At 42.3% G+C, this 25,780-nt stretch overlaps 1 protein-coding gene across 1 annotated transcript; it reads left to right on the top strand.

The window, feature by feature from the left end:
* Nucleotides 1–4: 4 nt before the first annotated feature.
* tinagl1 (tubulointerstitial nephritis antigen-like 1) lies at nucleotides 5–25,234 on the top strand. The gene is made up of 12 exons (XM_069681421.1): nucleotides 5–124; nucleotides 3,409–3,719; nucleotides 6,494–6,560; nucleotides 13,670–13,762; nucleotides 13,861–13,975; nucleotides 16,847–16,973; nucleotides 17,351–17,501; nucleotides 17,602–17,788; nucleotides 18,778–18,823; nucleotides 19,804–19,927; nucleotides 23,889–23,934; nucleotides 24,062–25,234. The coding sequence occupies exons 2-12, from the start codon at nucleotides 3,416–3,418 to the stop codon at nucleotides 24,224–24,226; spliced, it is 1,425 nt and encodes a 474-aa protein (XP_069537522.1). The 5' UTR covers nucleotides 5–124; nucleotides 3,409–3,415; the 3' UTR covers nucleotides 24,227–25,234.
* Nucleotides 25,235–25,780: the final 546 nt, after the last annotated feature.

The following is a 25,780-nucleotide window of genomic DNA, read 5'->3' as shown; positions in this document are numbered from 1 at the left end:
GAAAGAGGAACAGAGGAGAGACTGACCTTTTACCCGAGCCTTCTCTACCTGTGAAGGACTTCCTGAGAAACACTTCTGCAGTTTTTATCGGATTACAAAAGCAGGATTTCTCTGTCAACTCGAGGTAACAACAGATTTTGCTTTCTTCACTTTTCAACAGCAAATTTCTTTTGATGCCAGGCAGGTGCAGCGAGTTTATTCTCAGCTCATGTTACCGTAAATATCTCTGATTTATGGAAACTTTAAGCTCCTTTCTTTCACATGTTTGCTAATAATCATTACTTTTCTGGGATTAGAGCTTTTCTTTATTTAGCCAAAGACACAGATGTTAGTCACGTCCCACTGTTATGACATATTTACCTTCTGGGTGGGTGTGATCGCAGGTCACAATATTTTATTAATAGCTTCAAGAACATGAATGGGAAACTTGTGTGCTTTTCTCCCCCGGAGGTTGTCGAGTTCAGCGAGTGTGTCCCCGCTCTAAACTGAGACTCTTGATACACCAAGGAAAAGTTATCCCATCATTCACCTGTTGTGCGCACCTCATAAGACACCTGTGCAGCTTTGTAAATGTACTTTTTTGTGAGTTTTTTAGACATAAAGCTGCTCAGATAACTTTTAATGAGTGTGACAGAGAGGGAAAGCGAACTGAAAGAGCTTTTGTACGGACATGAGCTGAGCCAAGATGCCTGAATTATCTGGTGGGTGGTGCAGAGATATCTTGAGTTCAGCTGTTCAGGGTGGGCCTAGGACATGTGTAAGTAGGGGACATTAATGATTTGGTAATATATTTCAAAGCCATGGACCAACACAAATTAGAACGTGTAGTCAAGGTTTTAAGATATGCACTCTGATATTTCTCTCTCTACTCTAATACAAAGCAGAGGTGAATACATTTGCCTTCTGGTGCCCACAGCGTTAAAACATTACACTTTAAAATATTAAACAAGCTTGCATAGAGTGACTTTCTTCTGCAGGATGTAGTTCCAAAGTTTCACATTGGGGTCTGTGCATTATTAGGAATAACCTGGACGCTGCTGTTGAATTATTACTCAGAGACAAATATATTAAAACCTGTGCAAATAAAAAGTAAGCAGATCCCACAAGAAGTCAGGTATACGTTTTGTTATTTTGCTGTACTGGCCCTTTAATATATTGTATGATATAATTAGGCATCCTCATTGTGTTGCACAGCTTACTGAGATGAGCCAGGTCTGGGTTGCTGTGATGAAGATGCAGCTGAGGCAGGGAAATCAAAAACTTCTGTGTGATGTGTGAATGTACTGTACATTATCTGTGTGTGCGTGTGTGTGTGTGTGTGTGTGTGTGTGTGTGTGTTTGAGTGTGTGTGTGTGGCCTGTGCTAATGGTTTATCTGCAGTGTGGGATCAGTGGCTCGGCTGCAGCTGTCTGGAGCTCTGATGGGCCATATGGCAGCTTCTGTGACACTCTGTACAACCCGTGTTTCATCGGACTAAAAGGAGCTGAGACATCGATGTGCGATGTGTCAAAAGATCTATTAACTACTGTTTGGAATCATATTCAGGCCCGTCTTTGCCTTATTTTGTTTATATGTTTAGATTAATTACTCTTGTTGATTTATCAGCTAGATTAATATGATCTCACCAGGGGAGATCTGTACAAACTTAATCAAATATTTTCCTAAATTGAAGCTACTTTGACTTTATTTTAAAGTTAGTTAAGTACTAAGTTTCTCTGTATCAGGATATTATTGATTAAGGCCCAGTCAGCACCCTGCCTGATTAGCACTTGTGTGTGTTTTGACCTGAAGGCCCCAGCAGCTCGTTGAGCAGACTGGTGGGTGTTTTATTGCTCTGCTGCTCAGAGTCTGCCACAACAAAACACTGGCGTGAAGGAGGAGACCTGCCCATCCCATGCTGCCATATGCTCATGTGTATGTGTGTGTGTGTGAGAGAGAGAGTGAGGGGTGTGCGAGCTTTAACTAAAGGCACAGTCATGCAGAAAACAGCACAGTGCAGATCTTTTCCAGAGCCCCCTCTTTATGTGTCCATTGTGCTCTGAGATCTGATTGGTTAATTAAGGATGCTATTTATGTAAGCAGCCGGCCAACCCCCTCCTCTTTGTCCGGCCTTCACACAGGCTAATCCATCTGGTAACCTGAGACCGATACACGCATCCACACAAGCAGCCATACATTGGATTATTGCTTGACCTTTGTTAGGCCTAAAAGACAGAGTCACTCATGCACTCGCACACTTAGCCTGATCGTTAAAGGTGTTAGCATACTTAGCATAAATGGGTATATGAGAGAATAAATAGTGTGATAGTTGCTCTAAAATGCTTTATTGTGATGTGATCATACAATATTTAATATAACTGTACTATGTGATGTATTGTACTCGTTAGCTTAAAGCTAATCTTCATCTGCAGACCCTTACTGATCAGCAGCTGCATCAAAAAACACATTAGTTCTTGTGACTGCATTAAACAGAGGTTAACTGTGTGTGTATGTTCCCCATACGTGTCCTGTCACGATGCTCCAGCATGGCGTTTAGATAAACTCCATTGTCTCAGAGGTCCATTAATGCAGCATGTGGGTTGTGACAATTTTCCTTCAGTGTGGCTGATTAGTTCTGACAGCAGGACATTACTTTATTTCCGTGGCTGTGATCACGTGCTAATCATGGATGATAACGTCCCCTCCCTCATGCTGGAAACGGCCGTGGCTGGCCTCTGTTTGATTAACGAACGAATTTAATTACAGGATGATTAGAGTGCGGATGTATTTATGTGCTAAAGCAAACATTGTTTCATTAGGGAAAATAATAACAGTGCAGGACGGAATAAATACCAGCGCTAATGAAGGATTAATTATTATTGATACAAACATTAAGGTGATATGAAGGGCTTAGAAAAAAATATGAAAGAACCTTTCACCCTGAGCCCTAAGGTGACCCCATCATGCATCATATTTAAAGACCTCTGTGTTTCTATCATTGCAGACTTGTTTTCCAGCACGTTCTTACTAAGTGTTTTCTCATATCGAGCTGCTGTTTGTCTTGGCTGCGTGTAAGGAAAATTGTAAAAATAAGCAGATGATCTCCAAGGATCATGTGGGACCATTTGCTGCCAGCTCTATTTTAATGTATCAAGTGTGTGTGTTACTAAGTGTATATTGTTCATTGTGTGTGGAACTGCACACCAAGGGGGGCGGATAGTGAGTTGGCAGCAGTCATAACCCAATTATGCTGCTCACAGTGCAACCTCTTCACCTCTCTTCCTGTGAAGTGTGACAAGCAGGTCAACTTTTGCTAAAATGTTTCCACTTCAAAATAAAAGTATGCATTAGATGAAGGGCCTGTCTGATATAGTATGAACCTTACCTTTACATCTGACATCCTATTTCCTGTCCCCTTCCTTTGCACAGATTTATCATGAAGCTCTTCCTGTTGTCTGTGGCGGCGCTGCTCCTGGTGGTAGGAGAGAGTACTGCAGACAGAATCCTGTCCAGAAGGACCAAGAGGGAGCTTGCCAGTCCGCTCCACGTGGGCGGCATCAGGGACCCGTTTGGCTCGTACTGCCAGAGGAGAGGAGGCTGCTGCCCCGGCAGAGATGACCTGTGCACGGTCCCCTACCTGGACACCATCTGCTACTGCGACCTGTTCTGCAACCGCACCGTGTCTGATTGCTGTCCCGACTTCTGGGGTCACTGTTTAGGCATAGAGCCACCTTTCATTGGTAAGTGAAGGGGACACAGGCCAATGTGTAAATGTGTTTATGTGTGCGTCAGTGGGTTTTGCAGGAGGGTGTGTGGGCCTGTCGTAGTTAGTCAATTTGTTCAGAGAGCAGCACAGAGACACCCCACTGACACACAGTGCTGGATCACAGTGCAAAGCTGCAGGATACCGAACAATTAATTACAATTACCGTGCTTATGTACTTTAATTTGAACTCACAACAAAGAAACATGCTTTAGATTCGGGAGTAGGTAGAAAAGGGAGCTAGAACGCCCTGGATGTCTAAAAATCCAGGGGGTTCCAGAACTAGCACTATGTTTTTATCGGATAAGGATAAATACAGTCCAGATACAAGACCGTAAAACAAGCCTTTGTGGCCCATAACGCACATAAAAGCCACCATTTTTGTTAATTGTTGGATTTCTGTTTTTATTAATAAATCTAGGAAGGGGCGGCTACAATTAAAACATTAATATTGGGTAAGAAAAAGACTGAAAGATACGTCCCTTATGTGAAGATAAAAGTTCCCCACTTTCTATCTTGACAACATTTGGACTCCCACATAGTCACAGTGCCACTCAGTCTCTCTAGGCAGAGGTGTAAAATGTGCCAGTGACAACAGAGACCTACCTGAGAACAGAGCAGAGAACAGTAGGCTTCTTATTAACCCAGACAGAGGGAGGGCTGAGGGGTGGATGGAGGGATGAATGGAGGTCAGGAGAAAGAATTTGGGCTATGTGGAGGAGGAGGAGATGTATGAGACAGCGGGTGTAGGACGTGAGGCAGAGGCGTGTGTGCAGGTATACGTGTTCCATGGACGACAAGGTAGAGGGGTCACAAGGTGAGACATGAACACAAAGGCATGAATAAGAGCGTGCACACTGATGCATTAAACTACAGGGTCACTTTGCATGGAGGAAAGCTGCGGTGCTTCAAAAGATAGGGGGTGACAGATATTTACAATAGGCGCTTTTTCTTATCGCTGCAGTCACAGATTGTTAACGTCCATAACTCAGTTTTGAATGCTTTATTAAGCTGGACATTATTGTGTTGTTAAAGTCGTATCATTTTCTGATATTAAAAAGGAGAAATTGCATTGCTCTGAAGGTCTGCCATATTAAAACTGTCATATCATCCTTTTACAGAAAGAAAGAAGCATATTTCCCCTGTATAAATTCGTTCTCTGTCAATGTGTAACTTTCTGCAGCTCTGAAGTGACTGAATTGTGACAGACTGTGTGAGACAGCTGTGACGGAGGAGATGGGTATCAGAGGGCCTGAGTCATAAATCACACTATCAGCTCTGGGCCTCACACTAGGGGGAAAGGAAACCTGCGCACACTGTAAATTCTCAGCCTGCTCATGCCCTAAATTCCATATGAAATTTACACTGACAGCACCTTTCGCTGTGAATCATGTTGTAGATAAACCTCATTGTGAATCTGTCGCCAAGTCAATACAGTTTTCACAATGTGTAAAAAGTGAGCAGGGTTCAAATTTCATCTGGTTCACTGCCAAATCTTTTTCTGTTGTTTGTGACAATGCTGAGCGGACTACATCGATCATATTTAAGCTGCTGCTATTTTCCTCTGACATCATGCCCAGGGTGGGAAGCTCAAATGCATAATGTTGTACTACTATAATAAATGAGGGTATTATTTACATTTCACTGCTTCTCGATTGACTAGCATCTAAAAATACAATTAACAGTGAAAATCCAGGGATAAATCTGGTAAAATTTTAAGTTTTAACAACATATTTGACAAACCATTAGCTACAGTCAGATAACGGCTAACGTTGGCATCCAACCATGTAACTAGCTAAATTTACTGCTAGCTTCAAAGGGGTTAGAAGTTAGTATTACGATACTAAGGCTAACTTTATGTTCCCTTACTACTGTTATGTTAGCTAACTAACAGTATTTTAGCTTAAGACAGACTTTGTGTTAGCTAGCTAATGTTATAAGCTAGGGATTTCCTAGCTGGTGTTATGCTAGCTAGGAAGTGGTTGAACACCCACGCACATTAGCTGTAGTTTAACAGTAGCTAACGGGTTATATCAAATACATCATTTTACTGTGAAATATGGCCCAATGTCGCTCCGAAATATCGCTCAATGTCACAACAAGCTGTGAAATGAAAATGATTATCAGATACCCTACATTTCCACAACTTACAACCACAACATTGTAGCAATATTTTAGCCTCCACCCTGAGCATGACCTCAGAAGAAAATTACTGCTGTGTGAATATGGTGAATTGCAGCTCACAAATGGTTGTACATTGTTTGCTGCTTAATAATGTAAGTAATGAAGGGGCTATTTTTTTGGCCCTTTTCCTTAGTCTCTCTAGAGGTGGTGAAGTGGAGCGTAATCTGGTTAAGGCATGACGAGGGCCCAAGAAGCCTGGGAAGGCAGGAAAGAAGCTAACACCACATTCCTACACTGGATTACTGCAGCTCAGAGCTTCTTAGACCTCACATATTCTCTGTGCACACTCACATACACACATACACACATACACACACACACACACACACACGCACACACACACACACACACACACACACACCAGGGGTTTACAGTTAACACTTTTATTGTGGTTCCAAGTGAAGGACTTTTGCTACTGTGATTGTATGGTATTTAGTGTGAGTGCCGTATATGTAGGATCTTTGTGTTTAGAGCATGGCTTTACTTGAGATTAGTAGTAGGATCTTTGTTGTTTATTTTCTTCAAACCCATATATGTTAAGCTACTACTCTTTTTTTCCCCTCTTAGGCACCTGTGAGAGAAATGGAAACAGGTTCTTTACAGGGCAAACATACAAAGAGAACTGCAATTTATGGTACGTAAACCCCTCTTCCTTCCCCTGTGTCTCTTTTAACCCCCTAAATCACGGCTTTTCCTTTAAATGTCCCCTTGAGAAGCTGAAACTTTGAAAAACATTTCTTATGTGCTGTCTATACTTGTGCACTTACAACAAGTACATACAGCTTACATTAATGATTGCATGTTTACACTGATTGAAATATTCAAGCACAAGATGCCATGTTGTTATGGAGGAGCCAGATTTCACGCTGGAGTACAGTACCTCTGGATCTGTGCTGGAATTCAAAATTAAGTTGTGTGGGTTTACGAAATGTGTGTGTGTACACAGCATGTGTTTCTTATAATAAATCCACTGGTGGCTTTATGGAGTAATATTGATGTTTTGAGCGGAAATCTTACAATGATCCCATGATGGTCATATCTTTACGCACACACTGACCCTGTCAACCTCCACTTCCTCTGCTGTTTGTCATAACTCTATCCATTATAAGTTACTTTGACATCTCACAGGAGGAAAAGCACAAGTGGTACTCATCAAATCAGTGATAGCTGAATTCCATTCAGCACCCTCAGTCTCAGGGTTGTGGCATTGTATATGCTATGGCACACTGTTGTGGCTCATTTGGAAACTTGAATGGAACACAGCCCTCGTTAAGGTTATTGGTAACACCTGTGGGTTTCCTTCTTTAACGAGTCAGAATGACAGCTTGAAAGAAGCCTAGAGTAAGGTATGAGCGAAATTACATAGAAATGTAAGAAATGTTAATGTAAAGTAATCAAAAGAACAGGTTTTAGGCCTGTTATTGTTACATGTTTAAATCCTTAATCTCTATACTGAAACTTTGAGAATATTTAATAATGTTAAGTGTTACGGAGAACAATATTTTTGGGTTCCTTGAGGGCAATATCTGTCCTTCCTGCAGTTAGTCCATCACATTGGTAGACTGAACCATCTGAATGCCTATTGGATAGATTGCATGTAATTACCAATAGATTTTCATGTCCTCACTCAGGTAAAAATGTTCAATTTACGACTAAATACCTGCCGAACTAACGACGCCTTCATCAGCCTCAGCTGTACTGGGTAGAGAACAAAATATCGATATTGATAATATGATACAATTATTCTATCGCTGGCACCAAATATCAGTATTTTTTTTTTAATTCAGCACTCTAAACAGATCTTCCTGCCAATTTGAGTCATCAGACATAATTTCTTATCTCAGTTTGTATCAAAATCTGTGAAACGGACACCCAATTGCAGTGAATAATACATTAATTCTGCACTTCACCTTTTAAGGGCATTTTGTATTCTTTAGTTAATCAGATATCGTGATGTGTCATTAAATGATTGTTTTGTAATATATCAATTATCGCAGAATCGCTGTATGGTGATATTATCGTTAGCGTGGGCCACATATCCCATATCGTATTGTGAGTTACCCTGTGATTCCCACCCCTAGTATTGGGTGTTTAATAGCACTAGTTAGCATGCTAAGATGCTAAATTTAGATGATAAACACCATAAACATACCTGCTAGCATAATTGTACATTTTTCAAACTTATTGGTCCTTTAATTCAACAGGTTATGCTGATAGGTCAGTTGTTTATTATTAAGCCTTTTCGCTGAAAGTGAAGAACACCTTTGTGGTCTGTGTTTGTATCTGTAGCTGCATCAGTGAGAAGAAATCAAACAGGCCTTGTGCTAATTTCCCATCTTGTGGCAATATTGTGGATGCCAACCCCTACAACATTTTGTGTCATGTCTCACACTGAGTAACAGGTTGAATCATAATTGAAGAGATTTCCTGCTGAGCCTTTGAAAAAGTAAAAATCCACTTTCCTGTAATTCATAAAACTGAGGCTGGATGTTGTCATAAAAGACATGTATACTCTTGTTTTGACTCGTTGAGTAGACCTCCCTGACAATGTTGCATTATGATTTCCAGTTCAGGGATACTGATGGACATATACACAAACAGCTCTTCACTTTATGACCCTGAGATGAAGTTAAGAGTTTCTAAAAACAGTATTTCAGATTAGCTCTCAGTTACAGTAAAGTGTCTTTTATCTCTATGGCCTTCTACACAATGAGGGCAACAGAGTCCATGTGGCTGTTGTCATTTTTCGGCAGGATATTGATGGCAGTCAAGGAGAGGAGAGCAGCTCTTAAGAGACTGGAGGAATGAGACAGAGGGGGAGGAGGAGGAGGAGGTCAAGTGGGTGGAGGGAAAGTGAATTCCTCACCTGTGCTTCACTGTGGTTTCTCACATCTGTGTCATTTGATGTTCCTCAAAAACCCTGTATGTGTACGTGTGTGAAGTGCACACTTGCACACAAATATTGATTTAACATCCATTTGAACATTTGTTTTATATTTGTTTTGCAACGAGAGCAGACTCACGACAGGTCTTACAAAAACCATGCTGACCCCGCTGATCTCTACATGCCCTTCTTTTTTAAGCTTTGCAGCTGTTTGACTCCAGTTTGATAGGCTTTTATCAAGGAAGCTCGAATAGGTCTGACCTCAGGGGTCTGTTGGGGCCAAAATATGAATACGTAACTTCTTGAGGAAAGACTTGTGGGAGTTTACCAAACAAGCTGTGTGCTAAAAATAGCCTCTTTTATTCTAGGTCACCAGAAAACAGCATTTAAGTGCTAACTCCACCTTTCACCTCCAAACAAAAGAGTCCTTTGCACAAACGCCCTCACACGTGCTTGTTAAGGCAACGCACATGGTCGCTTGAAAAGTTGCACCACAACTCTGGCACAATGGCACGCACACACTCCCATTTCCTACTCCCACTCTCTCCACTTTTTAATTTCCCAAACGTGCATGCTCCCAACTCCTCTTCCTCTCTGAGTCGACATGCTGCTCTCCCTCTTTACCCTCCAACGTCTCTCATTAGGAGAGGTCGAGCCCAAACACACTCTTATCTCAGCACCCACATGACACCCTAACCACTGGCTAACAGCCAAATATCACAGCTACAGCCTGTAAAGATACGCTCTTTGACATCGCTATCACAATCAGTATGAACTTTATCTTTACCACAGTACTGATGTAGCTGGAAATAACTCCTCGGCATGTGTGAAGATGTTGCGCAGTAATGGCATCTCCAGTTGAGGAGTTCCTCCCTGAGTTGTTTGCATCCTGATAACTCTTTATCTGCTCCAAATGAGCTGAAACATGGCGCCTCCTGCTCACATCTGCAATCTCACACAGCCCACAGGACCAGCTATCTCTGTCAGCTGGCACTTCAGATTGGACATCAGCCAGTCCAAGTTTAGCTGTCCTAAATTATCCTCTGCTTTCTAAGAAAGTGTCGTTCATCTTTTCTAGTTGAGGCATTGTTGATACTTGGTTGATTTGGAAACTTTATTTACTAGTTGCTTTTTTTTCACGCCGGGTCCACTAATCAGATTCACGGATTGTCTCTTTCCTTTTGGACCAAAAACTTGCTCAAAGTGATGGCTAAGGAATGAATGCTATGAATGATAATGGAAAAGTATCAAAAGGATCACCTTTTTTTCCCAGGGCATGTAATAAACTCACCACCTCCATACTAGACAGCTGTCTTAGACTTTAAATTGATCGTCAACATTCAATAACACCCTCTCCAAACCCTTATAATAAGAGGGTCTCTCTCCAATCAGCGACAGAGAGTAAGAACCAAGATACAGCAAAGGGCAGAGGTTGGAGTCGAACCAGCGGCCGAAGCGTTGAGGCCTTTGACTCTGAGTATGGGATGGCCTGCTCTTTCAACCAGCTGAGCTAAACCAGCATGCCTCGAGTCAGATTATGATCTCTTCTCAACTGATGAATCAGCTGAGCTACGACTGCAGATCAGACATAGATTGTATTAGCAGGGGGAGAAAGCTTGGCACCGATTAACCCATCAGATTTGCCAAGCAGCTGCACCAAGACTTAGCAGCAGTAGCAGAAATTTGCCCAAGAACTTAAGGATTATCAAGGGAGGGAAGCCACTGGGCTTTCTTCAGGCACACTCGTACCAAGCCAAGGATGTAGTTTAAAATGTCTTTACTGAACCAGGGCATCTCTCATAAAAACAACATCAAAGAAATAAATGCAGACCGGTTTAGACCCTCATCGGGTCTTTCTCAGGGCGTGGTTAGGAAGACTGTTCCTAGTGGCTCCCCTCCCTCGACAGTTAACGCCTTAGCCTTAAAGAGCACCTGGCATTCACCTGGATTTTAACAGCTTTCTACTGTGAGCACCTGGTATCTTTTTTTTTTTCCTAAATTAAGAATTAATTTAAATACTTTTACACAAACCTCTTTATCAGTTAATCCAAAGAGGACTATTTATTTATTAGTGACTTACTAGTTCCAATAATAGAAGCAAGCCATGAGGCCTTTCTTGTTGAGACATTCTCTCTTAAAGTCAAAGCACACGCTATGAAAAGTATGCAAGTCTTTGAAAACCCCTGTGCTACATGATGTTTTTACGATTCATATGACAATACACCTCATGTGACCCAGGTGTGAGTGCAGTCGTATGTATCCATGCACGTGTGTGTATCTGTAAGGTCTCAGAGGGGAAGAGGGTGTCTTCCCACTAATCGGGAGTGTGACCAAGAATGTGAAATATGGCCTCCCACTGTCTCAGCAGCCGTCATATTTCATTCTCAGTCACACACTGTCCCCCTGTCTTCATGAGTCTGTCATTACGCCTGTCATTTGCGTGTGAATGAGTGTGTGTTTTGGACTTCTCCTGTGTGAATTTATTGCTGTTTTTGACCCACAGGCACTTAGCACCACTGCATGTATGTGCTTCTGCTGAAGGGAGGGAGAGGTCAAAGGTCACTGTCTCTTTACTCCAGTGAAAGTGGTGAGACTGTCTCCTGTGGGAGGCTGAGCAGACACTGGTGTAAATTCTGCCCATGTGTGTTTGAACATTGTACTTGTGTCTCTGAGACGCAGCAGGGAGGAGTGCAGCGTGAGAGGGGACACACACTCAGTCGGCTTCACTGGGACTTAAGGGGAATTTCGCCTCTTCGTCATTGTGTGTTTGTGTTTAATGATCCTCTCGGGCAGGTTCCCCTCTCTGTAAACATAATGTCTGATGTACAGTCGACTCTGAGGTCTATACACGCCTGTGTGGGAAACACCCCTCATTGTTTCTCTCTTACAACACACTCATTTATTATGCAGTCCCAAAACATCTGCTGACCCTGAAGCTGCTATACACAGTCATTTATGATGACTTTAGTTAATGACCAGGTAGTCTAAGTGAGAGCGAGCCGAGATGGAAAATATTTACAGTCAGACAGCAAAGAAAAAATCCACAGAGCTTTAAAATCTGTGGAGGGGAATGTAAGAATTTAGCTTGACACCTGCAGGTGATTCATTTAAAAAGGACATAAACCTGAGTGTAGTCCAGCTAAAATCAGTGCGTACTTTCAAAGACTAAAAATGAGAAGGAAATGAGCCATTGCTTATAAAGCTCTCTGTAAAAGACTGGGTTTAAATATTATACAGTATAGTCTAACATTTTGGAAAATTAGCTAAGCACAAAATGTAAGTAACCCAGTTTTTTGTTTAAACTTATGAGAAGAAATTGCCAAATAGAACTGTTATTTTTGACGATCTTATTATGCCCTTTTCACTGCCTTGAGCTTATGGCACCTTATTTCCTGTTTCGATAAAGGAGGCTTTTATTTTGAAAGGAAACCAATGACTTCCTGGTGATCGAGAACGGTAACGGTAAAAGTGAACGGTCAACAAGTTAAATGTGTTTTATCTTGGCACCCCCTAAAGAGGCATAAGCTGGTTTGTGGTTTTTCGTTAATAATTCTTAAAAATTACCAGTTGAAGTGTCTTCTTTTGGAGGGATAAGCTACATAACGCCTAAAACAAAATGGACTTATACCTCAACATATTTTTTTAGCTTCAGCTTTTGCGCAGATAAACAAACAAGGTATAGAGTGTTGTTCAGCAAGGCTTCAGAAAGGCTGGCAAGTAGTGTTTTTAAATGACCTTTGACAGAGCCAAGGGGTGTGTTCAAAATCTTTATGGTAAGCTAAGCTAACCAGCTGCTGGCTGTACCTCTGTATTTCGGCGACTGCACAGACATGAGAGGAATATCAATATTAACACCTCACTGTCTTAAAATGTCAAACTATTTTTGTTAGAAATTATGCAGCATGAATGTGGAATATGTAAAGACTTTAAAGTTGAGCCTCCCATAGTTATATGCTTTAAAAAAATAAATGTAACCACTGAATTATTCTGTATTATTTTAGTGTCTCTTCTCTTCAGTGTTTAGTTTTGTCAACACACCTGCTTGTAGGAAATGTGTGATATTGTATAAATGGTTACTGCCTTAAACAATTTGGTTCAAGTTTAAGTGACTGTGGTTAATCTGTTTGTTTAGCTGCAACGTTCTTTACACATTAACTTTCAAGTATCACTAAAGGTGAACTAAAGTCATGACTCATTCCTGTGAGTAAGCTTTGTGTATCACACAGTTGTTGTTAAGTACAAATTGAGGTACTTGTTCTTTAATAATGCAGTTTTATTTTGTAATTCTACATCACTATAGCACATGCCGAAATAGGGGTGCTGGTTAAAATGTACCTTCTTAAACATAAAGCATTGCTATAGGTTTGTACAGTACACAAGGAGCCAAACTTCACAATGACCACCACTAGTCTGGCGGCACACGCTGTCTCACACACACACACCCTCACAGTGAGTCATCAGAAAGTACACAGTGCAAGCTATTTTTAAGCATTCCCAAAGTAAACACAGTCGTCATCATTAATATCCTGTCCTGTTATCTCTTCTGTCATCTTCCTGACTTCTTCCGTCGCCCTGCTCCCTTCTGACTAAAAATGGATTTGTGTTTCTGCAGCCTTAAAAGGCTCAATGTCTCCTTTAACCTCTCCCTCAGTGCTCTCCCTCGTTTGTCCTTTTTTATAGTATTTCCCAGTTACTGACTTTCTTTTCTCTGTAATAATGCCTTATTTAAGTGCTCCACTGAGAATTTACATATTTGTTTATGTCAGTTTGAAATTATAAATTCAGCAGAAATATAGTCATTGCAACTGTTTTCATGCTGCTGAATGCTTTTAATGGTTTTTATTGTCTGTCCTCTGCAGCACATGTGGAACCACAGGACGCTGGGAATGTGAGCAGAACGCCTGCCTGATGGAGTCTGACATGATCAATGCCGTCAACAGAGGAAACTACGGGTAAAAAACAAGCACAGGCACACTTAATCACAAATACACAATGGTTTTTAATGGTCTACAATACAACCATTAATACACATCTCCTTATCTGCTTTCAGGTGGAAGGCAGCTAACTACAGCCAGCTCTTCGGCATGACTCTAGACGAGGGTATCCGGTTTCGCCTGGGCACACAGAGACCCTCCAGGACTATAATGAACATGAATGAGATCCAGGTATGGGACAGTCTTCATCCTCCAATATGACTTTTGGTGCTAGTAGGCCCCAACTCACCCTAAATAAGTTGTCGAAAGAGTAAAATATAGGTGGTCAAGTTCCTTAAGGCACAGGTACAAATTTCAGAGTTGAAATTCTTTACTAAAAGGGCCCTCAAGCAACTCATGAAAACCTTGCTAGCCCCAGTGTTAGCTGACCTTTGACCTCTGACCCTACTTTAAAAAGTTGACAGGAAAGGGCGAAGTGTCCTACAATGATTAGAGGATTATCATGTTACTTGTTGCTACTGGGTGTGACCTTTGAACCCTGAGTGTCACTTTAAAATTCCAATTTAGAAACTATTAATTTACACACATACATCACATGTGACACGTTTGTCTTTTAGTAGCAGTATATTAACTTAAAGGTACTATTACCACGATGGCTTTTGCTTTGAACTTCAGAGGGCTGTACTACGAAGCAAGTTCAACATACCCAGGCTTTCTTTGGGTAAGCTTGCTCATTAAAGCCTCAGCACCAGTCAGAGATAACGGGTATCACAAAGGTGGTTATGAAGTTTCTCTGTTAACCCAGGCTTCCTGCTTCAGGCTCGGTGCACTCACAGAAAGAGGTGCGTTTTACGCGTCATTTGCCGCTTCTTCCACACAAAAAGGAGCGATCATCGGCTGTCTGCTTTAGTCAGACTGTTTAAATGAGAAGCGATGATGATTATTTAAAAGTTATTACGGTAAAAACAATGCTGCTGCAATAAGACAAGAAAGGAATGCAGCAGAAATGTATTCTGTTAATACGTAAATTAAAACGTAAATGTTGATTTTTTACCACACAAAGATCTTTATTTCTAATGTGACAACTACACAAAGTACAACTCTTAAACTGGAGCAATGATACACAGGATTTCATTAGTATAGCCAGGAAGTGCTGTTAGGTCAGATACTTTCACTTCATGAAAAAAGCAAAGAAATAACAGCCGTGTAAAACGGACTTGGCAGGAAATTAGGACCAAATTTAAAATCGTGATCCAGTGTCCTTAGATGGTGTCTTCATTGTTCTTATACTGATGATCTGCTGGATCATCCAAACAGGTAAATCTGCTGCAAACAGGTAAAAACAAGAAGAGGGAGACTGAAGGGGTTTCATATCATATTCATCACTAACTGAATGCATAGGCTCCGTGATGTGATGTATACAGTGTGTGCTACTGTAACTGCACAGCTTCATTCTGTGTCTTTACATACGTTAACGTACGCTTTGCAGAGTAAGTTACCATGGTGATTTAGCCAGGTTAAAAGAGAGCCGGCTTCGTAACACAGAAAACCCTGGGTTTTGGCTCTAATCTCGCTTCGTAGTACACTCCTCAGGTTCTGCTGTATACCAGTCAGATACTAGTTTGATTCAGTGTGTGTGTGTGTGACACATGGAGGTCAGAGAGATGTGCAGTAAAAGGGAGCAGGAAGTTTAAGCGACAGATGAGACTGCAGACAAAGTGCGATGTTGCAGATGTCTTGTGGTTTTGACTTCCACAAAGGTTCCTGCATACCTCCTGTGAGTTTATGATTCTCTACATGCGGGTGCAAACATAAGACAACAATCGAGCGCTGATCAAAATGTTTCCCACTTAATTACGGTGACTTGTTGCTCTGTCTGGAACCTCGGCCTCCTCTGATCCGCTCAGTCTTTGTTTACATTATACTCAGACAGATTACATAAGGCAGAAGCAAAACATCACACACAGACGATGGAGGAGAATAGTGGCCGTCTCCCCGCCTCCATCCTTTCATCCATCCATCCATCCTCACTCCCCCCCTGCTTACATTCCACAACCGAAAAAAACCTCACGACTCGCCCTCCTTCTTCCGCCGTCAGCGTGTCCCCACCTGTGCCAGGAGCCAGATCACAGCCTCGCAGCCCATTCATAAATCTCTCTCCCTCTCTACTTCCTGTCTGTCACTGCACTCCAGTGAGAAATCGTGAATTCATCAATGAATGCATTACACAACGCCACATTCTTGCAGCTATTTTTTCCTCTTTAATCACGCCTTCAGGTCAGGTGCGTCTGTGCTTTTGTACTTTGACCTTCCACACATACAAACCTCTGACCAGCAGCACATTCCTTAGTAATGCATCAGGTGTCCGTTTGAGCTCTGAATACCTCACTATTAACCAGAGGAATGCAGCCCCGCTGAGAGAGAGAGAGAGAGAGAGAGAGAGAGAGAGAGAGAGAGTGAGTCGTACAGAAGTGTGCTCTCTGTTATCGCACACAACCGGGAGATTAGGAGAGCATCCAACCTGGAGTGGAGACTAATAGAGCGAGTATGTTTGGCATCTGAGAAGCACCTGCGAGTGAATACCAGGAAGATGTCGTAGACGTTTCCTAATTATGATTTATAATCACAGTGATGAAGATATTTTAAATAGAGGTGGCTGCTTCTGTGAGAGCTGCAAGTTTGGTTTTATACTGATGTAACCAAACAGCCTCATGGTCTCATGGAGATGAACCAGGTCAAAGGTTCCTGTCTGTTCTACAGCGTCATTGATTGACACCAGGCCTTTAAATGAATCCCTTTCCATTACAGAGTTGATAAACAGACTGATGTAATCAAAAGTTTTTTTTATACCTAGAATTTTAATTAGTTCTGTTGTGGGCAAACATTTACTCTCCACTGACTGGCAACAAATCCCACTACACCTTTATTTTGGGGGTTTTAACTCTTTTGTGTGAGTTTCTTGCCTCTCTTAAGATAATCATTGTTTTGACTTAATGTTTTCTCAATGATAGCTCTGTGAGAGTGATTCAGCTCCATTGTTGTATCATTGCAGGCTTGTAAATACTCTCTCTCTTTCTTTTCCTGGCTCTGTCTCTCTGTCAGATGAACATGGATCCTCAGAGCGACCGTCTGCCGCTCTACTTCAACTCAGTGGAGAAGTGGCCGGGAAAGATTCACGAGCCTCTGGACCAGGGGAACTGTGCTGCATCCTGGGCTTTCTCAACCGCAGGTAGAGCAGGAAAACAAATGGAGGGAAAATGAAGACATATGGGAAAGAAAAGAATAAGACATTTTGACAAGGTGCTACAGGGTTAGGTGGCCTTGGTTCAAAAAGTCAAGCACCCAGACATTGAAGCCATGTTAAGTATTTTTATTTAAAGTTTTACCTCTGGTCTGTGCTTTTAAATATTTATGAACAAGTGCTTGCGGCTCCTAAGGATTATTTTACATTGGTTAGCTTCCTGAAGACCCAAAATTGAAACAATATAGAGAAGAAAACCTCCAAATCACAAAATCATGTGGTTTAATTGTAAAATAATTAAGTACCATTCTTTTTTAATTGATTTTTGCTGTTAAAAATTGTAACGTTTTTATCTTCTTCACTAGCTGTGGCTTCAGACAGAATCTCCATTCAGTCAATGGGTCACATGACTCCTCGGCTGTCCCCCCAAAACCTTATTTCCTGTGACACACGCAACCAGGGAGGCTGCGCAGGGGGACGCATCGATGGAGCCTGGTGGTACCTCCGGCGTAGAGGGTAAAAACTTAATTTTATATGAACTAGAAACAACAAAACAATAATGTATACAAGAATGTTTGGTGATTTATTTTTTCCCATTCCCCCTCTTCTCTCACAGAGTGGTGACTGAAGACTGTTACCCGTACCGACCCCCGCAGCAAACACCTGCGGAGGTGGGCCGCTGCATGATGCAGAGCCGCTCGATCGGCCGGGGTAAGAGGCAGGCCACGCAGCGCTGCCCCAGCGCACACAACTACCAAAACGACATCTACCAGTCCACGCCGCCCTACAGGCTCTCCTCCAACGTAAGCAGCACAAAACATGCTTACATGCATATACAGATGGTTGATTAGTTACAACCATCTGGTCTTAGATCTCGCAGGCAGCTTTCATAATCTTGCTGTACATTTTTTGGAGTCCCTCGTGCTACAGAGGACTGTAAGCTCTCTCACGTGCTTCTTACAGTAGATGTTTTTGCACACTTTCCTCATGCATTCTTGCCTCGGATGTAAGTGAGCTTGGGAATGTAGGGGATTAAATGCTAGACAGCACTCCTTACTGGATTTAATTAATTAATTGGATAAACAACAGGCCAGTGAGTCCATATACAGACTGCACTCTAGATATAATTTTCCATAATCGTATTGTACTATCATTTTAAGAGTCTAAAGTGTGTCTGAATTAGATTTCTATGTTTACCATCTAATATCAAATTACTCGGCTGTCATTGCAAATCATCTAATCATGATTTGCCATAAAAGTCAGTTATATTGTGGAGTGTCACTTGAACGAATCATACTCAAATAATAGAACAATGAACTGTTCTAAAAGACATTAACGCTGATTGCTGTGAGAAGTGTGTGTAGAGAATCTAAATTTAGAAACACAGTCTTCTGCTCCACTCATGTAGAGAGAAAATCTGCCCGCACTTATTAGCTTAAAGTATCACGTAACACTGATAAATCTGTTTCCAGAAGCCCCTCTCTGCATGCAGCTGCGGCCGCTGAGCTGCAGCCGACATGTGGTTCCATCAGCCGGCATCCATCAGCGCTAAACGACGGCTAATGCCTCTCGAAATCATTACAGCCTGTTGTTTCTGTCTCCCGATGGCCTGTGAAGTCAATAAGCCAGGCATTAAAGCCAAGGGGCCCTGCTGGACTCAATCTTGTTATCTGACTTTTAGCATCCAAGGGGGGGGTTTGTTTTCATCCTCTCCATTTCACCGACATTTAATGATCTTCCTGTCTGTCTATCTCTCTCTCTCCTATAAACTCTTCTTTCTGTCGTCTCTCAGGAAAAGGAGATCATGAAGGAGATTATGGATAACGGTCCTGTGCAAGGTAAGAAAACCCTTAAATAATTATTAAGCATCAACATTTGCTCCTTTTTAAAGAGCAAAACAACTCCTCACTCCCAGGGAAGACATAAATCAGAACAAATGCACCTTGAAGCCTCGTGTTAGGTATCCGACCTCTGATGATGTCATGTTTGACCTTGTCATCCTGATGGTTTTGCCCCTGGTTTCAACTGTGACCTCTCTCACCTGGTCAAAAATGATGGGCCTTTATGTACCCTCCTTTACTAGTCCGCCTCACTGTCTGGTGCCCATATGGACCATTGTCAAGTACACTTGAATACCAGAGTCACGTGTAGGTGTGTGTGCGTGAGTGTGTGTGTGATTCTCTATGAGCCTGTGCCAGCCTCTTGTTATATTGTTTATCAGTCCTGGAGAATGTATTGGCTTCATGTCGAGTTTCCTTTTTGGCTTTGAGTTTCTCTCTGACACAAAGGCATAGAGGTGTGTGTGTGTGTGTTTACTTACGCATTGTGTTTTATCCTGAATGGTAGGGGTGGCGGGGGGGTCAACTCTATCTTTCCAGCTGTAGAACAGTGTGAGTGTGTGTGTGTGTGTGTGAGTTCAGTGCAGGTAGACCTCCAAAAGAGAGAATTTCTCAGAACTGTTTCTCAAAGTTATTCCCATTGAGCCGGAATAGGAAAGTCACAGGGAGTGCACAGCTGAGCTCACATTGGCACACACACATGCATACAAACACGCACACACGCTGTCTGATGTCTGGGTGTGTGTGACTCAGGGGAGACATTGGAAATTGTTTGATGAAATTGGGTAATTACTTTTTGATTAATGCTTGTTTTAGTAAGATTTTTATCTCTCCCTGTGTGATTGATTCAACAACCTTTATAAAAGATCTCATATTATTTGTGTGTGTGTGTGTGTGTGTGTGTGTGTGTGTGTGTGTGTGTGTGTGTGTGTGTGTGTATTATCCGCCTGCTTATTCTCCGTACTTGTTTGGTCTTGCAGCTATTATGGAGGTCCACGAGGACTTCTTTGTCTATAAGAGTGGGATCTACAAACACACTGACGTCAGCTTCACCAAACCTCCACAATACCGCAAACATGGAACGCACTCCATCAGGATCATCGGGTAAGTTACTGGTATACAGTGCAACATGTTAAGTATGCTTGTTGTTGGTTTACCTAGTTTATCAACAGCTTATTAGTCATGCAAAATATTCACACAGCGGCCATTTTTTTCTCTCTTTTTTTTTTTTAAGATTATGTTTTTGGCCTTTGGCTTTATTTATAGGACAGCTGAAGATAGACAGGAAATGCTGGGAGTAGAGAGTGGGGGATGACATGCACCAAATGATCGGCAGACCGGTAGTCGAACCTGCGATCAGTGCAACGAGGACTGTAGCCTCTGCACATGGGGCATGCTCTACCGACTGAGCTAAACAGCGCCCCAGCGGCCATTTTTTCTCTGATGTCAGGCTCATGGTGGGAAACTTTATTGCTGTTGTGTTATAGGTTTGCTAATTGTATAAATGTTGGAAATCTGACATATTCTCATTTTACTACTTCAATTTGATAAACAACTGAATAAGCAATAGCGTGTAAAAATCACAGGGACAACTGTTACTACAGCTAACGTTAGCATTCGACCAGTTCAAAGCTATCATTACAGTTAGCTAGATAACATTGTAGTTAGCTACCATTACAATTACCTAATATTTAAGCTACCTTAGCTAACACAACATTTTTGTCATGTGTTCATCTCCTGGGTTATATTTTCAAAGTTAAACTACACATTAAACCATTAAGTACCCACAACTGCTTAACACTGACATGAAACCATTTGCAAGCTAAGATTACTTTAGCTAGCTAACATTACAATTAGATAACATTATCAGCTAAAAATAACCTAGGACAGATTATTCTGCCTTTCTTGGTGTGCTACACTCTCTGCTATTTTTCCAAAGTAAAACCTCATCTCAATGAACCCATTAGGTACCCACAGCTGTTACTCAACAGCTGAACACTAGCAGTAAAACAATTCAGAGCTAACATCATCGTTAGCTAGCTAACTTTACTATTAGATAACATTACCATTAGCAAACATTAGTCTTAGCTAACATTAACCTAAGCTAGGTTTAAATGCCTTTCATATTTTGTCACACTATCGAACAGTAACGTTAGCTAGGAGGTGGTTGATGTTAGTCTAACAGGAGCTAATGGGTTGTTTTTACATGGACATGGCCAAATGTCCTTACATATTTTCCTTACCTATTGTCTTTTTTAGTTTAGTCAATTAAGTGAAATAATATACATTTCTCAGATTCTGAATTTAAAACCTGAACTACAGCAGAACATCACAATAAGGGCAGCTGAGTTTACCTCCTGAGTGTGACATCTAAAAAGAAAAAAAAAGCCTTCCTCTCGACCAAAGTCTCCACGTAGGCAATTTTGTTTTACTGTTTCTACAAGCTCAACAGAAGCCACATCAGCAGGACAAACTGTTTATTGAGGGTGAATCATGTTTAATTGAGTAGCTGCTGGTATCGGACTTGATTCAAAGCCTCACCTGCACGTGTGTTTGCATACACCTGAGTGTGTACGTGTGAACAAACTTCCCTCCCTGTCTGTTGCCCTTGAAGACACACCTCGTCTCGGCTCCTCTGTCTGCCCCAGACGAGCCCCCCTCTCCCTCCTCCTCTATCTATAACTGTGGCGACCGCAAATATGCAGGCGGGTAGACTGCCGACACACCTGCATTACCTGCCCCCACCCCTCTGTCTGTCTTTATTCCCCTCTCCTCCTCTGTTTCCTGCTTCATCTCTTCTATCATCACTCCTCAGCCGCTGCCCGTCTGACTCACTGACCAACCTGCTTCCTCTCTTTTTCTCCGCTCATCATCCAAGCCAAACACTTCTTGTTGTAGCTTAGACTCTCCTCAGACGGACAGGTAGCTGTTTGCTGCTGTTTTTATGTTGTTTGGAGGACAGTGAGAGGCCAGGAGGGGCTTTGACCTGTAAAAAACCTGAGACATGCTTTTTACAGGGTCTTCTCTGCGAGCTAACAGCTGGTTTTGAAAGTGTGTCTGCCTTGAAAACGATACATTGCTGCTCACTTTCTAAATGAGAATAAATGAGCAGGTACCTTGCAATGGGACTATAATCGGAGCTCAGGAATGTATGTTTATGTGCATTTCACTTTACCTTATTATCTCAGCGTTGGAGCGTGTACCTGCTTTCTAAAAAAAAAGAGCCAGACAGAGGATATCGGTGCGATGATAAAAGCAGTCTCTCTCTTTTATCTGATTGGCCCTTGAAGTAGACTAAACAATTACCAGCGGCTTTCCTTTTTTTGATGCCCTTTCATGTTCATGTACTGTATATTTTATGACTTTTTATCCAATGGCATGTACAGGCATGCGTATGATAAACACTCCATTCCTCAGCTTCCAACCTGCACTTAGCTTACTTAAATCACATACTTCATACATAAGAACTCAGTGTTCTGAAATGTATGAAGTGACCTGTGATTAAATCTCTACAGCCTCAGTTGGTCAATAAACTTTGGAGGTATGCCTGCTATGAGATGACGATGAGGATTCCCAACGTTCCTGAACGCCTCCTGCTCTTTGGCTCCTTGTACTGCCGCTGTGACTCCTCACTGTCCTCCGGGCGAGTGGATGTGGATGTAGCAGCGACACTGGTTTAGGGGCAGATTGAGAAGAGGAGGAGATAGAGGAGGAGGAGGGGCTGTGTGCGTAGTGTTTTGAGCTCCAACCTGCCAGCCACAGGCATCAGTGTGTTTACACAGACCAAATCCCACAGCGATGCGTTCCTTTAAGCCCAGCGCCTGGGAAAGTTTGTGGAGAGAGCATTGAGGTCCACTGTGGTGGAAAGGGCATTGTCTGGGCTGCTGATCCCGACCGCACCGGACAGAGAGAGGGGGATCAATCCATCGGAGGGAGGAGGTCAGGGGCGTCGGGGAAGGGCGGGGCACGTGGGCACAGCGGTATGCCCATCATTGTCCCCCAGTGAGCAAGGGAGCTGATTGGAGGCCTGATAAGAGATCAGCAGTGGTCCGATTCTGTCTGGCTCTGTCTATATCAATACAGATGCAGGCGGGCAGGCATGCATATGGGATCACACACACATTAGCAGGTGTGTATGTGCTCAGACACACAAACCTCGTCCCTCCGGTGTGTTTCAGGTTGCAGATTTTGTTTACACAGCTGATTTTAATGAGTCTGCTACTGTTCAGTGTGACGTCTCCCTCAGTCAGGGAAACATTGAGCTAATAAAGTCACTCGCTGATAGACGGCTGGCACCATCTGCCTGCGTTGTGGTGGCAGGTTACCCAGTTGGCAGAGCCCGACTCCAGCCACTCCATTTCCCAGCATTCCTTTCCTCTTTAAAAAGATAACAAGCGGTTCGGGCACCGGGAGTCTCTTGGGAAACGGAGGGCTCGGGGTGCAAAAACAGGATGGGAATTGGCCTCGGGAGAATGTTTTGATCATGACAGGCAGAAACGGCGGGCGTCTAAAAATTTGGCAGTGGCTAAGCTAAGAGCAAAGTGCAAGGCATGATGGGAATTTATGGGCTTTTGCCAATGTTTCCTGAGAACAAAGCTGCCTGAGACGCGGAGTAAAGATAGGCCTCTGAGTTCAGACATCTATATTTGTGTGCTAGTTAGACTGTCAGTGTATTGATGGGCTTGAGGAGGTTCCACTTCCTCCTAACCTTCCCTCTACTTCCTGTTTCGTGTCTGGAGTGCGGAAATGTCAGGGAAAAGGGGGAACTCCGTGTTCTTTGGATTGGAATGATGTAGGAGTGCAACAAGGCGGTGTCCGTCCATAAATACTTCATTTTCAGGATGTTGTTAAAAAGATGAAAGATTTCACCTTCCCCTCCTTTTCTTCATCCGCAATGCCAAGGGTGTCTGAGGTGGACACATTCCTGAAAGTGTTTACATCAGACATGTTTGCTAGAAAGTATCCAAAATAGCAGGGCAACTCTGACACAGACATTTGAGGATATTTTGTTGACTCTTTATTTGAATGCATTTTGAGTAACAGTTCTTTTTGCTTTGTGCACCAGGTGGGGAGAGGAGAGAAACTTTGATGGGACATTGAAAAAATACTGGGTAAGATTTCTTCTTTTTTTAAACAAACTCATGTATTTAATTTAAAAGTGTAACATTTCAAGCCCAAATTAGCTCTTAATTTGCACAAATATGCTTCAAATATGGTCTACTGTACTTTACTTTTCAGATCGCTGCCAACTCCTGGGGGAAGAACTGGGGAGAGAACGGCTACTTCCGCATCGCCCGCGGGGACAACGAGTGCGAGATTGAAACGTTTGTGATCGGCGTGTGGGGCAGGATCACGATGGAGGACATGCGCAACCATCACCACCATCGTCGCCGACACATTTAGAGACAAAACAGATGTTAAGAAAACCCCATCGAGACCTTTGTTTTTAACCCAGAGGAGTCTCAGAACTTCAGCACATTACACATCAAGCTGGCTGGGACCGCCATAAGCTCCTGGACCCTTTCTCTTTTTATATTTACTTCACCCTCGGGATCAATACAACCCCTCTTCTCCTCAATCTTTAAGGACAACCCTCCCTGTAACTAATGGTTTATGGCGCTAAAAAACAAAGAAAAAGTGAACTAAGCTAAAGCTCTTCTATGCTGCCGTGCAATCAGGCACCTCAGGTACCTACTGATTCCAAAGACAACACTTCCCAGAATCCTCAGTGATGCATTTCAATGGCCGATGACAGAAAGAGAAGCTAAAATTGATCTTTTCCTTCATCTTTGTGCTTCTTTGTCAACCTGAACGTCTAGTCCTTTCTAGCTCTAAATCTAAAACCCAGACAGACCTGATTTCAGAGGGACAGCTTGAAAAAAAGAGGAAATCTGAGAGCCAGATTATCAGACATCAGAGCTTTTTAAGGGAGACACACCCAGCCGAAGTGTGTAACATGATAATATATCATAGATGACCTTACTGACATTCACCTGTCAGATATACGGAGGCACAGAGGCACGGTTTGGCTCATTCTTTCAGTTTTAGAGAGGACACTTGAAACAGTAGGAGGTTTGATGTGGAGTATAAGAAGATTTTTAGGAGGATTTACAGTGCCACCTACCATAACCAGCAAGCAAAATGGCTCCCACACCTTCACCTTAAAGCAAATTAATAATGAAAGGTTGAATCTCAGCCTTTCTTCTGCCTCTTTAAGCATCAGTGGATAAGATTAAAGGGGGGGTATTGTGCTAATTCCAAGCTTCATATTTCACTCTTTGATACCTGTGGTGTAGCTTAGCATAATTTACAGTTTAAAAAACTAATTTTTCTCACACCGGTGCCCTGTGCAGGCCCTCATGCAGCCTCTGCCTGAAACGACTCAGTCAGCTCTGTCCCTTTAAGAAACCCCCCCCCCCCCCCCACAAGCCTGCTTTCTTCTGATTGGCCAGCACGCCGAAGCCTGCTGTGACATCACAAAGTGCAGGGTGTAGAAAAAAACTGTGTGAAACCTGGCGTTGACAGAAGCCTGCAGATTGAGCTGAAAACTCCAACATAATTTTACCTACAAACTTGTCTTACAATGTGAAACAGCATAATACCCCCTCTTTAAATATTTTTCATTTGGTCGTGGCTGCAGGATATATTAATAATTTCCAGTTGTGCTAAATGCAAAAAGTGACCTTAAACAAGCTTCAATAAAAGCCATGCTGCCATCTCATTTGAAAAACTAAACTCTGATGTGGTTTAAAGATGTGATGCCTTAAAGAACCCAGTGTTTGTGTACAGTAGTCTTAATACGCTCTCTTACAGTTTGAGCTAAAGATTATATTTTATGTTTCATATTACTACGTTTTTTTTTTTAACATGTACTGTATTTAGTTACTTTCATAACACACTCATCACTCAGTCGCTTTCCTGCTTGTGCTTCTAGTTGTGCCTGTTTGACCACAGTGA

Source organism: Semicossyphus pulcher, unplaced genomic scaffold (genome assembly GCF_022749685.1).
Source record: "Semicossyphus pulcher isolate SPU_LCO1_2020_fin unplaced genomic scaffold, fSemPul1.0.p SCAF_5, whole genome shotgun sequence".
Lineage (NCBI taxonomy): Eukaryota > Metazoa > Chordata > Actinopteri > Labriformes > Labridae > Semicossyphus > Semicossyphus pulcher.
The sequence above is the reverse complement of the archived record's forward strand: the minus strand, read 5'-3'. Positions and strand labels throughout refer to the sequence as shown.

Excerpts from the sequence above, each read along its gene's own strand:
- tinagl1 (XM_069681421.1), top strand. The coding sequence starts at position 3,416 with ATGAAGCTCTTCCTGTTGTCTGTGGCGGCGCTGCTCCTGGTGGTAGGA. Across the intron at positions 3,720-6,493 it reads CATAGAGCCACCTTTCATTG|GCACCTGTGAGAGAAATGGA; the intron begins GTAAGTGAAGGG and ends TTCCCCTCTTAG. Across the intron at positions 17,789-18,777 it reads CCTACAGGCTCTCCTCCAAC|GAAAAGGAGATCATGAAGGA; the intron begins GTAAGCAGCACA and ends GTCGTCTCTCAG.